At 35.3% G+C, this 16,824-nt stretch overlaps 1 protein-coding gene and 1 non-coding gene across 2 annotated transcripts in view; one reads left to right on the top strand and one right to left on the bottom strand.

Annotated features, from left to right (window-relative positions):
* The window catches only part of SGPP1 (sphingosine-1-phosphate phosphatase 1), a 33,896-nt gene that overhangs the window by 3,754 nt on the left and 13,318 nt on the right, over positions 1–16,824 (bottom strand). Inside the window, exon 2 of the mRNA XM_068544322.1 lies at positions 5,505–5,594. Coding sequence (XP_068400423.1) covers positions 5,505–5,594 — 90 coding nt within the window. The remainder of the gene's footprint in view (positions 1–5,504; positions 5,595–16,824) is intronic.
* LOC137752616 (small nucleolar RNA SNORA61) lies at positions 9,848–9,973 on the top strand. The gene has a single exon (XR_011071236.1). It is a non-coding gene; the product is annotated as a small nucleolar RNA SNORA61 (small nucleolar RNA).

Below are 16,824 nucleotides of genomic sequence, written 5' to 3'. Positions count from 1 at the left end.
TAATAGGGGTAAAGTATGGAAGACAGGAGACACTAGTGGGAGGCTACTGTAGTGGTTCACTCTAGATATGGTCCATATAAAGAGATGTACATAGATGGATTTAGTAAAATATTTTAAAATTAGAGGTGACGAACTTCAGCTTGGTGATGATCTGAATGTAAGAGAGAAGCAAAAGAAAAAGGGATCAAAAATGACTCCTACTTTTAGGTACAAACAACCGGGTAGAAAATAGAAGATGGTTTATTGGAGGAAATAACACTATTATTAAAAGAACTTTCCTTTCTGAATCATTCCTGACATGAACAAAACTGTTTCAGAATTTCCACCTTAAAACAAACAAAACGAAATCCTGGGATCTAGTATCCCTGAAAAATTTATCAGAAGAGTTGCTTATATTCACTGCCTCCACTTTCTCACTTCCTATTTTTTCCTAAACTCATCACTGCATTGAAACCACTCTTTTCATGGATACTAGTGACCTTTATGCTGCCCAAAACAATGGTTACTTCTCAACAGCATTCAATACAGTTAAGCAACAGAGTAGTTGCTTAACGTTTTTCTGTCCTAAGATTTTTATTATGTAATAGTTAGTACATAGAATAAGATACGTAAAGTACATGTGAAATTACAAAAAGAGTATCTATGAAATCACTGCCCCAAAAAAGAACTATAATATTACCAGTACTTTGAATCTATTGGTATGCTGTTTCCTAGTTCTATCACTCTGCATAAGCCTGAGTATTAGCTGAATAAATACCTGCTTTTAAAAACTGTTTTATTACATATCTCCAAATAAAACATTACCTAGTTTTGCTTCTTTCTGAGCTTTATAAAAATGTTAGGCAGTATGCAGTCTCCTTTGATTTGCTTTTTACACTTAACATTAAGTTTTTAAGATTCATTCATCATATGTAGTTAGTTATAGGTCATTCACTGCCACAACTATATAATATTTTATTGTGTGGTTATACAATTTAACTATTTTCCCACTGATGGTCACTTAGGACGTTTTCAGCTTTTGGATTAGTTCATTGGTTATGGTTGAGCTTGAATGCTTTCTTAATTGGTATATATTCTTAAACCAACCAGCATTATAAACAATGCCTCTATGTTCTTTCTTTTTATGTTCCCTGTATGGGTCTATGAAAGTTTCTCCAGGACATATGCCTAGGAATGTAATGGCAGAATCATAGTATATGTGCATGTTCAATTTTACAAGACAATAAAAAATTTCCAAAATGTTTATAGAAATTTACATCCCATCAGTTGTTGGTATTTCTTGATGTTTAATTTGCATTTCCCTGATAATTAATTAAGCATTATTTCATATGTTTATGGACTATTCCTTTTCTATACAATGTATATTTGTGTCTTTAGGGCAACTATTCCTTTGGATTTTCTTTTACTTGCTGATTTACATGATTATATATATATATGATAACACATCAATTATATTTTTAGATGTATATTTCAGTATGACATAAAACATCCAATATTTGTTGTCCTCTGCTTTTCTTTTATAGCTCTATGAACAATAAACTTAGATTGCTACAAGTCTCTATACAAATCTGCCTCCTTTTCTGATTGAATTATTAATTACTTATAATATTATCCTGGATAAAAAGGCACATTTAATTTCCATGCTACAGAACCAGAAGGAAGAATGATTGAATTCAGGACATAAACATGGTGGCTATCATTGTAATATCAATTTAATGTACAATATTAAAATGTGTAACAAAGTGGTTTTAAGCATTACAGCACAAAGTATTCAATAAAGAAAAGCTGATGTTAAAGGTAGCATAAAGAACTCAAAGTAGGAAATTTTCCAAAAAGAAGCTTAGCAAATAATTTTAGATACTTATTAATTATAGATAACATATATGCCGTAAAAGTTAATAATTACACATTTGAATGGAATGTTCCTGGTTATCAAATTTACGGTAGAAGATATCAAATACCATAAATTCAATAAAGATTTATTATGTATTAAATTTGAAATTGTCTCCTTTTCATTTCTTCCAATCAGTAAATAAAACTAGAGAGGCTGGTGATTCACTGAGGCTAGAATTCAAGACTTCTGCTGGCTCCTAGGGCTTTGTTTTTTTTTTAATTGTAACATATTTCAGGTGTTCTGCTTCTAATTCAACATGTCAGTGATGCCAACAGGGTTTCTAACAACAAAATGTATTATTGGAATGCAATCCTTGATTATAAAGGCATTATTAGGGATGGATTTTGAAATTTTTATCTTTAATTAAAATTCAAATTTAATACATGTTCAGTACAGAAAAACTAGAAAATATGGATAAACGATAACAAGTAATTATTACCCAGAAATAACTACTATTAAAACTCTTAGTGTTTACTGTTCTGGATCTTTCTCTATAACGTTTTCAGGATTTTTCCTGTTGTTTGGTTAGTTTGATTTTTATGTCTTGTTATAAAAATGGGTTTGAGAAGTACATTCTACTTTATGATCTCATAATACCTTTCGAAAAAGACTTTCCACATATAGAAAAATAAACTTTTAGTACAATTTTGGGTAAATGTAATTATAACATATTCATAATTTTAGTAATGTAGAAACAAAATAGTAATTTGTCAAGTACTTAATCTAGTAATTTAAAAATGGCTTGTGTTTCAAGAAATTTTTAGAGCTAGGTTTGATAATGAATAAAGGAAAAATGGGGACTTCCCCATTAAGTTAAGACTCTGCACTCCCAACGGGTTCGATCCCGTTTGGGGAACTAAGATCCCGCATGCCGCATGGCACGGCCAAAAAAATAAACAAACAAACAAATACATAAATACATACATACATATATACATACATAAATAGAGGAGAAATGGATGTAGTAACTCCTCTACTTTTCTGGGGATTAAGAAAATCTGTTTAGGAAGGTAGGCAAATGTTAAAAATAAACTTAAGTGTTGCTCTTTGTGTTATAACAATAAAAACAAAGCATATGGAAAATACTCAACAAAGTGCTCATTATAAATTATTTAGACTACATTATTAGAACTTTCTTCTTAATGTTAATAAAGACATCTGCCTAGATAATATGGCATCTAAGCACCTATTAGTAACTTCTAGGCCATACTCTGCCTATAGTTCCATAGTAATTTCACAATAAACAATGAAGATACAAATTATGATTAAGAAAATAGTTCAAAATGCGGGTAATTACTGAAGCATTAAAATATAGGAAAAAGTGAAAATTGTGGGAATATATTAGATCCATAATGTAAAAAGGGGGGGTTCATTAGGACTATAATTTCATATATCAATTATCAAATGATAAAACCAATATAATATTGATTAGGAATAATTGTGCTTATAACACAGAAACATAATTTACAATGCTTGCAAGTCATCTGTGATTTTACTTTTAAAAGAAAAACAACTTGCAATGCTATACATAATAAAATTCAGTAGCTAGTCAGAATAAAACTGATAAAGACATTTTATGGGACAAGATCATTTTTGAATAATTAAAAGACGGGCTGGGGAATTCCCTGGTGGTCCAGTGGTTAGGACTTGGTGTTCTCACTGCTGGGGCCCGGGTTCAATCCCTGGTCTGGGAACTAAGATCCCACAAGCCTCACAGTGTGGCCAAAAAAAAAGACCAAGGGTTATCGGACTCACGATTTGGTTGTCAGACTCATGATATGAAAAAGAATACATCAATATTGTTTTTACTTCAGCTGATTCAAGAACAGATGTTATCCAGTATCTAAACATGAACTGAACTCAGCTTGAATATTTAATCAATTCACTATACATTTCCTTTTTATTAAGAACAGCATGGTTGAGATTACATATTCAATATATTAAGATTCTTATTCCTCTTTTATGATGATAATGAATCTAGGGATAATATTATCATTCATAGATGCATAACCTTTCGTTAGTTTTTTAGGTGCAATATTGCTAATTGGTAGTGGAAGGGAATAACTGTAACATGGCACAGAGATGGAAAACATTTTCTTGTGACTAATATTAGATTGGATATAAAAATGTGATACTTAGTCTATTATAAAATTAGTAGAGATTAGTCAGAAAGATAGAATTATATGCCAATTAATAATTTGCATTAATATAAATAATTATAAAAAATAAAACACAAATAGTTTGCTTCTTAACATAGCATTTGGGACTTCTGGAAATTTACTAGTGAAGGGGCAGCTGCTGGAAGCAAGCAATCTGAGGAAGAAGTAGAAACCCAATACTTCTACAGCTACGAGATAAGCTAATGAGACACTTTGAGTCGAAAAGTCTAAAAATGTGAACTTGTTAAGGACAAGAAAAATTTTATACAACCCATTATAAACTTTTGGATTCCATGAATTCATTTCTATCTCTCCACCTTTCTTCTGATCCTTTATCTACAAGATAATACATAATACATTCACAGTGTCCTAAGAGACACCACACTAAATGCAAGGGATAGAGAGTTACTTTTCTCATGTTGCTTATTATCTAGTGGGGATGAGAGATAAAGAAAAAAGCAATAGCAATTTAGCATAAGTGCTATGCCAGAATTATGTTCAAGATGCTCTGGGAGAAAGGCTACCTAACCAGTCTTGAGAAAGGAAAGATGGGGAAGGTAATGAGGCTTTAGGAGATAATGTTTTTTTGTGAGTCGTGAAGAACAGGAGAGGATAGTCCGTTAGGCAAAGAAAAGGAAAAGGGCATTCCATGTGGAGGTTAAGGCATTCCTAACGGTGTTGGGATATGAAACACCCTTTGCATCTGAGGAAACATAAGTCATTCAGTATGGCATCATACTTGTGTGTTGGGCAGTAAACTACAACAGGAGGCTAAACACTGTTCAGAGCAGCGTCTTGTTGGAAGTGGGGCTGCTAACTAAGAAGCTGCTGCAGTAATCCGGTTAAGAGATGGTGCAGGCCAGAACTAGGAAATGTCAGTGCGATAGAGGGGAAGGGAAGCAAGTAGGTGTGTCTGGCTGAAAGAGTACAGGGTCTCTGTGCTGCTGCTTTTGAAACTGAATTGCATTCTCAAAATAAAATACCTGATGTAAGCCCTAAAATACTGTCAGGACAGAGAAGAAAACTAGAGTTTAATATTCAAATACAAGTGGCACCAGGACAGTTTAAGTTCATTTAGCTTCTAGTCACGGGGTCCTCACTTATAAGTAGAGCTCCTTGGTGTCTGTATTTACATTGTTGGTTTTGACTCAGTGGTAGGAAAGGCATAGAAGAGAATGAGAAAATAAAAGTGAAACTGGAAGGAGGGAGAAATGTTATCCTGAGTATAATACTTGGTTATCGTGGGAACTGTTTGTACGAAATACGTGATAACTATATTAAAACTTTACAAAGCATCCTGTTTCTATTTTTGCAAAACAAAGAAGATTTACAGTAACTAACTATATTTTCTCATTTAGGTTTCCAGTAAGTTTGAAAATGATTAAAAATTATACAATTGCCTGTCGATTTTAGAAAAAAATAAAGCTCTATGAATACAATGTTTTCCTTACCAGAATGGAGTGCATGCCCATGTAAATTCTACTTAGGCAAACTAGAGAACACCAGCAGGGAATAAGAATCAGTCCATATATAAGAGGATACTAAAGGGAAAAAAAAGTAAAATTAGTTAAATAAATTAGGTTAAATATAAACAAGCAAATAAAAAATCACTATACTACAAAACTCCAGGAGAACAAGAACTATGTGTTTTTTACTCTCCGTTGTATTCCCAGCACCTAACCCTAAGCATGGCACATAGCAAACATTCAGGAAATCCTTTTACATGAATGAACAAATGAATCAAATGGAATGTTTCTACAATCTTCGTTGTGGGAATTGGCTCATTTTTGCTTCTACAGTAAAGATTCAATCACTGGTATGCTACAGAAGAAAAACAGGTAAGAGACATACTTTTACTGTAGCTTCAAAATGAAAGTGCCTCTGGAATAACGCCTGAATCTGGTCCAGGTGAATATCATTGCTCCCTTGGGGAGGAGGCATTACCTCCCTCTCACTTCCATCAGTGACTGACTGCTATTTGCCATTTCCCCATCTTCCTTTTGATATTCAGCATCACGTAATTTGTTGCCCATTTTTGCCCCTCCACTAAAATTTCAAATGGCAACCTTATTGCAAAAAATTTTGGTGGGATACTGGGAGCAGAAAGCCATAAATTGGGAAAAAACTTAAAATGTAGACAGCTCTTAGTATTAATGGCACTGGTATTAGACTTGGCTTTGAAGCTCCTGATATTAAAGGGAAGGAGGAAATGACTGATGGATGGGCATGTGCCTGATAACTTCAAATTTCTCAGTGAAATTGAAGCCAAGATAGTTCAATTCAATAAGAATTCAAGGTGGTTCAATAAGAAGTGGAGTTGAAAGAGTTAAGTAAGGTTGCAAGAAGAGTGGTCAAGATTTAGTACACAGTTGTTTTGATTTGACTTCTCTACTGCTTTTAACATGGCCCACACATTTCTTCCTGAAAGTCTAAATACCTTGATTTCTACAGCATCACACTCTCGTGGTTCCCCTTTCACCACCTATTTTTTTCTGTGTTTTCTGCACAAGAGCATGTATTCCTCTAATTGTTCCTTAAACGTTAGTTTAACTAAGGGTTCTGCCCTTAGTAGTTACTGGCAGTCTCACCTTTTCTTATTTTTTAACTACTACTTAGCATGCTGAAGACCTATCCATGCCCTTGGATTAAGAACCATTTAGCCAACCCCTGCACATATCTCCATCTTGAGATCCTTATGGAGTTAAACCTACTATACCTCAGACCCAACTCATCATCCTACCATCTAGACTTGTTCCTCCTCTCACATTCCTTATTTCATTTGGAAGTATCATAATCTAAATGAGAAGTATGAATTATCCTTGATTTCTCCCTTATCCCTCATATTCAACCAATAAGCAAGTCTTGCTGATTTTACTTTCTAAATATTTCTTGATTCTGTCATCTCTTCACCCTACTTACACTGTCCTTATTCGGATCCTCATAGTTTCTTTTCTAGGCTCCATGTATTTCTTCAGGCATTCTTCCATATGCATGAGGAACTTGCTTAATGGGGCAGACAGACATGTAACCCTATAAGGAGGTTAAGGGCTATGATAGGAGTATAATAAAAATTCAGAGGGAGTCTAAGGGATGGGCTTTTAACTTAGTTTAAGGATGTTAGTTGAGTCTCCCAGATTAAGATTCAAATTGTTCCAAAAGATAAGGAGCATTTACTCTTTAGAGGAAAAAGGAGCACAGGGCAAAAAAGATAAAGGACATTACAAACAGCAAGAGCAAATGAAGAAATGCTTGTGTCCAAGAAGCTGTAAGTAGTGAGGTTTTCTAGGAGAATAAGTTTTAAATTGTTGCTGAGGAAAGGCACTAAATAATAAACACAAAATATGCAAATTATACAATATGTAAATATATAAATGACATTTTATATAAAATATACAAAGTATACAATAAAACATGATAAGTACTATAGAGAAATAAAAAGAGAACAGGTGTTGAAACAGTAATGTTCACCAAATATTCCTTGTGCTCCTTTTGCAGTTAGATTGGGGCCATGTGACTGGTTTTGACAATGACTGGGAAAAAGGTGACTTCTGCCCCTTTCAATCATTCTATGAACTCTCTCTTCCCTACAGATGTGACGCTGGAAGCTGCATGTTGAGATGCATCACAAGATGGGCAAACTTCCATCAGCCTGGGTCCCTGAGGTTCTAAGTGGAACAGAGTTGTTTGCTAACCCGTAATGGATATGAAACACAAATGAGAAATAAGCTTTTGTTGTTAAGCTGTTTTCAGGGTTAAGTCATTACCAGAGCATAACCACACCTATCATAATTAAAACTGTAACAGAAATAGGATCAGGAGTATGGGAGTGTGAGTGGGGCAGGTTAAAGTATTAAAAGATAGTCAGTGTAGGCTTTATATTGACAAGCTGAGATTTAAGGCAAGACTGGATGGAAGTGAGAGAATTAGCCAACCAGGTATCTGAGGAAAGAACAAATATGAGGGAGTGGGATCAGGTAGAGCAAAGTCTTTAATGAAGAAATGCGACTGGCAAGGAAGCTAGTGTGGCTGGAATAGAGAGAGCAGGTAGGAAGAGAGGTGAGAGAGGTCATGGCAACCAGAGCCTGAGAGCCCTCCGTAAGAAATCTGATTTTGGGGGGAATCAAATGGGGAGCCATTGCAGGGTTTTGAGCACAGCAGTGTCATGGGATTAGACAATAAGGGAGCAAGGGTGGAAGCAGGAAGACCAGTTAGGAGGCTGCTGTTACAATCTAGGTGAGAGATGATAACAGTGGCTTTTGTCGCTGTAGCAGGCACTCAGGTTTTTTCAATTTTTCTGTTAATTTTTTTTTTTAAACTGTTAATAGCAAGGGAGAGGCAAAGAAGTAAAAACCACCACCACCACCAAAAAAGTCTCCCATGCGTCTTTCTTCTTTCTCTTTTTTCACTTAGACCCCATAAGGAAGTAAAAAAGTACAAAGTTATTGGTGGGAATTCTCTTACACAATAGATAGAAGAAAAATTCATTTATTAAGTCTCAAAAGCTAGGACTGAAGGTAGGCAAAAAGAAACATTTTAAGTTAACTGAATTTAACTTAACTTAATCCACCTTTATTCAGTCTTACTAACTCCAAGGTGTTTAAATGGGAGAGTTAGGAATGCAAACAAGCTAGATGCGGAGGCTCTTCCCCTATTCCAGAGCACCTTTAGACCTCACTGGGGTAAGATGACTACTTGGGAAAAGAACAAGTCACTTTTTTTTTCATTGATGGTTGATTTTTTTAAGCCATTGGTCTCTACCTTCACAATATTTTCCCTAGATTGTTTTTGTGGAAAGAAACACATTTGGGGGAAGACCTGATTCAGTTCTGACTACATAACTTTCACATTCGCTCCCCACAGAACAGAATTCAGTATAATTACAGTATCAAAGCAAAGAAGTATTTTATCAAGCAATCTTTTAAGCAGATAAAAAAGATCACAGATCATAATGACTATAAAAAGTAAAACCACCTAGAAAAACTAGATAAAGCATTATTCCTAAAGTGGGATCATGTTCGGGGAGGAAGATTATGCATAATAACCAATTCATCTGGCACACTTATTTTATATTTAAGAATATCCAAATTATAACTACCCTTTTATTTTATGTTAAACTGTCTCTAAAATTTAGGACCACTAATATTTAGGACCACTGTTCTCATTTAGATATTGCTGGAAAGAAAACAGATTTATGTGGAATTATCCTTTCCTAAGAAATGACAGAATCTATTACAAATATATAAAATATACATAGACCACTCCTTTTCAGTCATTTTTGTTAGTTCCCCCCTTTATTCACAGCTCTTTAGTATTAGTGTGCCCATTTCCCAATCTACACTCACTCCCTTAGTGATCTCATCCAGTCCCAAGGATTTATATACAATCCATATGTTCATGACTCAAATTTCCATCTCTAGCCAGGACACCTCTCCTGAATCTCAGACTTTTATATCCAACTGCCTACGTGATCAATATCTAACAGGCATCTCAAATGTAACATGACTAAATCTGAACTCCTGATTTCTCTGCCATCTCCACATCTGACCAGCTTAAATTCCTATGGTTATCTCCTTCCTAATAAATGACTTCTCCACTGTTCCATTCCTCAGGCCAAATACCTTGTTGTTAACCTTGACTTCCTCATTCATACCTATCATCCAATCCATTAAAAGTGTCAGTTATACCTTCAAAATATATCTAGTTATTAATTGTAATCCCCATGGTAACCACAAAGAAAGTATCTAAAAAATATACACAAAAGGAAATAAGAAGGGAATCAAAATGGTACGCTATAACCCTCCAGTTCCCTTTCCCATTGGATTTGAACACTGGTCTCAGTGGTCGTAAAAGGAGGAATAGTAGTACTGAAGCTGTGCTCATAGTGTCTGCTATATAGCATGTGGGCTAGTTTAAAACAAGGTAAAAAAAAAAAAAAGGTACGCTATAAAAAACTCAAACACAAAAGAAAACAGTAATGTAGGAAATTAGAAGTAAAAAACGCGTAAGACACACAGAAAACAAATAGCAAAATGTCAAAAGTCATTCCTTATCAGTAATTACTTTAGATGGAAATGGTTTAAATTCTCCAATGAAAGGCAGAGATTGGTAGAATGGATAAGAAAACACGATCCAACTATATGCTGCCTAAAGAGACTCACTTTGGATCCAAAGACACAAATAGGTTGAATGTGAACAAATGGAAAAACATATTTCATGCAAATAGTAACCAAAAGAGAGAACTATGTGGCACTACTAAAATCAGACAAAACAGACTTCAGGTCAGAAATCGTTACCCAAGACAAAGGACAATATTTATTGATAAAAGGATCAATTCATTACGAAGATATAATGATTGTAAATACATTTGCACCAAACAAAGCCCCAAAATAACTGAAGCAAACATTGACAGAATTGGAGAAATAGTTCTACAAGCCAGTCTCATCAGCATTGAAAACCTGCTTTTCCACATAGCCTTTTTCCTAAATAACACTTAGCAGACAATCTAAAGATTCTCCCACAGCCTCTTGATCTTGACTCAGGATTATTGCAAGTTTAACATTTTTCATGCTGTATAGTCTTTTGAAATGTGCAGGCCAGTCAGTACTACAAGAGAAGAATTTAATATTTTCCTTACTCTGGGTAACATGATTTCATTGGCTTTCAGCTTCATAACGATGCTGTCCACTATGCTTTCTTTTTTTTAATTGGTTATCATCTCATGAATCCACAAAGTCAGCCACTTTTCCATCTTTTCCATAGCTTCATCAGGCACTACAGATACTACTTCAGCATTTCCAGAGTGGCCTTACATACACATCAGCGAATTTCCTCTTCCCTTTTCTGGATGTACTATATTGTTGATGCATTAATATTGAACTCATGGCCAAAAGAACTATAACTGGTGCCTGAATGAATCTTACCTCACACATGTATATTTCCTTTGTAAAGCATATCACAGCCTTCTTGTATGTAGGAACACTAAACAACACTGCAGCTTGGGGACCATTTTAAACAGCAAAGCCATCAAAAAAAAGCACAAAGACATGACAAACGTGGTACTGAACAGACTGCAAAAAGGACTCTTGTTTACAGTGTAACAGCTGAAACAAGAAAGCAGTTTATTGCCTTGTTCAGCCTTGGCTGGGAACATGTACGCCAGGTGACTCAAATTTTTCACCACTCTGCACAGGTCTGAATGTACTGATTCTCGAGTAACAAATTCTACTGCGTAGGTAAACTTACAAACAAGCAATCCATGAATAATGAGGATCAACTGTATGTAGAAATTAAACTACTCTTTTTTTTTTTTAATTGTTGTTTGGCTGTGTTGGGTCTTAGTTGCGGCACGCGTTGTAACTCGAGGGCTCTTTCTTGCGGTGCAGGGGCTTCTCTAGTTGCAGCCCATGGGCTTCTCTCTAGTTGTGGCTTGCAGGCTCTAGAGCGGAAGGGTTCAGTAGTTGTGGTGCAGCCTTAGCTGCCCCGTGGCATGTGGGATCTTAGTTCCCTGACCAGGGACCGAACCCATGTCCCCTGCATCGGAAGACAGATTCTTAACCACTGGACCACCAGGGAGGTCCCGAAATTAAACTACCCTTAAATAACCATAGGCCAAAGATGAAATCACAGGGAAGTTATAAAATAGAGACAAATAAAAACGAAACACAACATACTAAAAATCATGTAATACAATAAAAGCAGCACTCAGAGGGAAGTGTATAGCAGTGGAGCCCTACATTAAAAAGAAAGAAATCAGTCATAACTCTGTACCTTGAGGACTAGAAAAAGAAGAGCAAACTAAATGCAAAGCTAGCAACTGAGGGAAATAATAAAATGATAAGAGTAGAGAAAAATGAAATACAGAATAGAAAAACAAGAGAAGCAACACAACTAAAAGTTATTTCTTTAAAAAGAACAACAAGACTAATAAATCTATAGCCTGGCTGACAAAAAAAGAAGAAGAAGATGCAAATAACTAAAACCAGAAATGAAAGTGGAAACATTACTATTGATCTTACAGAAATAAAAAGGATTATAAGACGGACTTCCCTGGTGGTGCAGTGGTTAAGAATCTGCCTGCCAATGCAGGGGACACAGGTTCGAGCCCTGGTTCGGGAAGATCCCACGTGCTGCGGAGCAACTAAGCCCGTTCGCCACAACTACTGAGCTTGCGCTCTAGAGCCCGCAAGCCACAACTACTGAACCCACGTGCCACAACTATTGAAGCCCTCATGCCTAGAGCCTGTGCTCCACAACAAGAGAAGCCACCGCAATGAGAAGGCCGGGCACCACAATGAAGAGTAGCCCCCGCTCGCCACAACTAGAGAAAGCCCGCACGCAGCAACGAAAACCCAACGCAGCCAAAAATAAATAAATAAATTTATTTTTTTAAAAAAGGATTATAAGAGAAAACTATGAACAATTATATGCTAACAAATTAGATAACCTAGACGAAATACACAAATTCCTGGAAAAACACAAATTACCAAAACTGACTCAAGAAGAAATATAGTCTAAACAGACTTACAACAAGTAAAGAAAGTGAATAAGTAATCAAAAACCTCCAAAGAAAAACCTGAGTACAGACAGCTTCACTGGTGAATTCCACCAAACATTTAAGGAAGATTTAATGTCAGTATTTCCCAAGCTCTTCCAAAAAACAGAAGCAGAGGGAACACTTCCTAACTCATTCTGTGAGGCCGTTATTACCCTGATATCAAAACCAGACAAAGACATCACAAGAAAACTATAGGCCAATATCCCTTGTGAATACTGATGCAAAAATCTTCTACAAAGTATTAGCAAACAAAATCCAACAGCACATTAAAAGTATTATACACCACGATCAAGTGGCATTTATCCCAGAAATACAAGGGTGGTTCAACAAAGAAAAATCAATCAATGTAATACACCACATTAATAGAATGAAGTAAAAACAAAACAAAAAACACATGATCATCTCAACTGGTGCAGAAAAAGCATTTGACAAAATCCAACACTCCTTCCTAATAAAAGCTCTCAAAACCTTGGAATAGAAGGGAACTTCCTTAACGTGATAAAGGGCATTTATGAAATATCTACAGATACTATTACGTTCAATGGTTGAAAGACTGAAAGGTCCCTCCCACCCTGCCTGCCAAGATTAGGAACAAGACAAGGATGTCTACCTCTTACCATTGCTATCTAACACTGTATTGTAAGTTCTAGCCAGAGCAATTAGGCAAGGAAAAGAAATAAAAAGCATCTAAATTAGGAAGTAAAACTATCTCTATTCACAGATGACATGATCTTAAAAACAGAAAATCCCAAAGAATCCACAAAAAACTACTAGAGTTAAGAAATGAATTCAGCAAGTTGCAGGGTACAGGATCAATGCACAAAAATAAGTTTTGTTTCTATACACCAGTGATGAGTAATCTGAAAAGGAAATTAAGAAAACAATTCAGTTTACAATAGCACCCAAAAGAATAAAATACCTAGGAAAAAATTTAGCCAGATAAATAAAAGAACGGTATACTGAAAACTACAAAACATTAATAAAAGAAATTAAACACCCTTATCTTTGACAGGATATATTTATGCATTAGGATATATTTTATGTATATTCTATGTGTACATATATATTACAAATACTTATATGTCCTTAAAATAATAGTATTTATTTTAATTATTGTCTAGTGTCTGCATATAGTAGGCAGTCAATAAATACTTGTTGAATGAAGTAAATGTAAGCCTTTAGCCACTAAGAACATCCATCTTACAGTATCTCATTCAAGATAACTTGGGGTCAAAAGCCACAGTATCATTCAATTCCTGGCCTCAAACTTGGGCTATGTTAAACTTTAGTTCTAAGAGCATCTCTGGAATTCACCATGATAAACTGCAATCTGAAAATCCTGTTGAGTAAACTAGGAAAGGGAACTTCCAATACTTGTTTTAGAATACACATTATTAGGTAAGGATTCTGTAGCTTAAGCTTTTAAAAGTAATATACACTTTCTAAAACAAAGTAACTCAAGTTGCATAGAAATATAAAAGCCACTTCATTCAACAACACAATATGAACTATATTTTCTATACTAAAAGGAAAAATAAATAATCAAAAAAATTTAATCAAAATAGCATGTTTTCCTTCATGGTACTTTCCACACTGGTAGACTAATGTAGAGTAATATGTTGGTTCAAATAGGTAAAACAAAATCTGACCCATATACAGTCATTTAATGTACATATTAATAAAAATGTGTACTAAAATATTTTCAACTCAATCTACTGTTTTGACCTATACACATTTGTTGTCATCTTAGTTACTGTTTCACTGTCAAACTTTTATATCACAATTTAGCAAAAGAACTCATCAATAGAACTTAATTATAATTTTAAATGTCTTTTATATTACAAACCACAATAAGGAAATACTATTTATTAGCAAACTAGTTGACGTGGCCTTATGTTAACAAAATAAGTCCATTTCCCAATTCCTATTATAGGGAAGGGATTTGTGACGAAAAAAGATAAGGGCTACATGTAATATTATATAGATTGCATCATTTTAGAGCTGCTAAAGGAAGCTCTAAAGCCCACAGCTTTCCAGATAGTTAAGATGAACAACAAATTCTTAATTCCCTCTGCAGAAACCAGAGTAGAAACAAAAGAAATTTAGTAAATCCCGTCTTCCAGGCAGTATCCAATTCATTAATTCATTACGATTTTAACCTGTCAAATAATTTTTAATCTAATTGTCTCTTGGATAATATAGCTTATTTGCTCACAAGGTCCCAGAAAATTTCTCCAGTGTCTAGTACAGATTCTGTAGAGATTTTTTTTTTTTTTAATTCCTAACTCAAATCTCCAGGGTTGGGAGCAAATCTAGTCTGGGATGACAACAGCTCTTCTGGAGCTGCCTCAGCACTTGGGAGAGTAAGTGGAATAAAGGCAATTAAGTACAGTAATTTTCAAAATGCAAAAGGCATTGCAATAGAAAACTCAAACTGGATTTTTTTATACCCCAAATTCAATTCTAGGCAGATGTTAGAAGAAATGTGTGTGGGTTTGTTTTTTACTGAGATGTTAATAGATTAAATAATTTAACGTACAATTTACCATGTACCAGGCACTTTTCTAAGAGCTTTACAAATATTAGCTCATGTAATCATCAGAACAACCCTAAGGGGTAGGTGTTCTAATTTAAATGAAACAGGCAGAGAGAGGCCCAAAATCAAACAGGTATTAAGTTACAGAGATGAGATTCAAACACTGGAAGTCTGATTCACAAGTCTGAGCTCTTAACCACTAAACTAAGCTGTATAAAGTGTATTGTTTGTTTAATTCCTTGTATCCCTAGGATCAAAAATACCACAGATACATTTTACTTCGTTTTTCTTAGAATGGAGGCTAGGTACAAATTTCACTTAATTACAAGCACAAAGGATCTTACACTAATTCCTCTCCCCTCTCTTTACAAAATAAGAAACAGACCCAGCAATGCTAAATAACATTTAGTATTATATTCTAGTGGCCTATTCTGATGACTTTTCCAATTTACCATGCTTATTACTTTACACTTTTATCACTACACAAATAGGTTATAATTTTGAGTTTGGTAGGGGTTGCTAGCTTCTATTTTCTTTTTCTTAGAGAATGTTGAGCTTTATCTGCTGAATTTATGTTATTTCCTCTAAAAAGAATGTTTTTACTTAAGTCTTTAGATCTTATCAAAAAAGATGAAAGAGGGAATTCCCTGGCAGTCTAGTGGTTAGGACTCCTCACTTTCACCGCGGAGAGTGCGGGTTCGATCCCTGGTTGGGGATCCTGCAAGCTGGGCAGCCAAAGAAAAAAGCAAAATGACAACAACAACAGCAAAAAGATGAAAGAAAAAGGTACAAATCCTTCCTGTTTTCAAATCAATAAAAAATTACCAAACCCAAAACAGATTATATGACCTCCTAGATGTTTTTAATTTCATGCCACTATCTAATCTTTTCATTGCGAATCCTATCACAGAACACTTATCTAAACATTTCCTTCAGTTATTCTACCAAATGTTTTTACTCCTACTGATATGCTTTCCTTAAATATTTATCACTCATAATTGGAATTATTTTTTATATTAGGACATTTTCCATTCACACTCACTTAAGTCAGTAAATCAATAAAATTACTTACAAATAAAGCAGTTACAGGACTGCCCTGCTGGCACAGTGGTTAAGAATGCGCCTGCCAATGCAGGGGACACGGGTTCGAACCCTGGTCTGGGAAGATTCCACATGCCGCGGAGCAACTAAGCGCGTGCGCCACAACTACTTAGCCTGCGTTCTAGAGCCTGTGAGCCACAACTACTGAGCCTGCGAGCCACAACTGCTGAGGCCCACGCGCCCAGAGCCCATGCTCCGCGACAGGAGAAGCCACCGCGGTGAAAATCCCGCGCACCGCAACAAAGAGTAGCCCCCACTCGCTGCAGGTAGGGGGAGACCCTGTGCAGCAACAAAGACCCAACGCAGCCAAAAAAAAAAAAATTTTTTTTAAAAAGCAGTTACAAAGACTGTCCTTAGTAGAATTCAAAAATTTTTAAAGTAACTTAAGCATGGGACAAAGGCAAGCACCAAGAAAAAAAATTATATTTTCAATTTGAGGAATGGACAGTGTTCATATGAACAACAAAGGACAGGAAGAACACATTAATGATATATCTTGCACTGTTCTCATACACTGCTAGTGGAGTAAACATTGAGGCAACCTGTCTGGAAAGCATTTTGTCAATACATAAAAGAGCTG

This window comes from Eschrichtius robustus, chromosome 1, assembly GCF_028021215.1.
Source record: "Eschrichtius robustus isolate mEscRob2 chromosome 1, mEscRob2.pri, whole genome shotgun sequence".
Classification (NCBI taxonomy): domain Eukaryota; kingdom Metazoa; phylum Chordata; class Mammalia; order Artiodactyla; family Eschrichtiidae; genus Eschrichtius; species Eschrichtius robustus.
The sequence above is the reverse complement of the archived record's forward strand: the minus strand, read 5'-3'. Positions and strand labels throughout refer to the sequence as shown.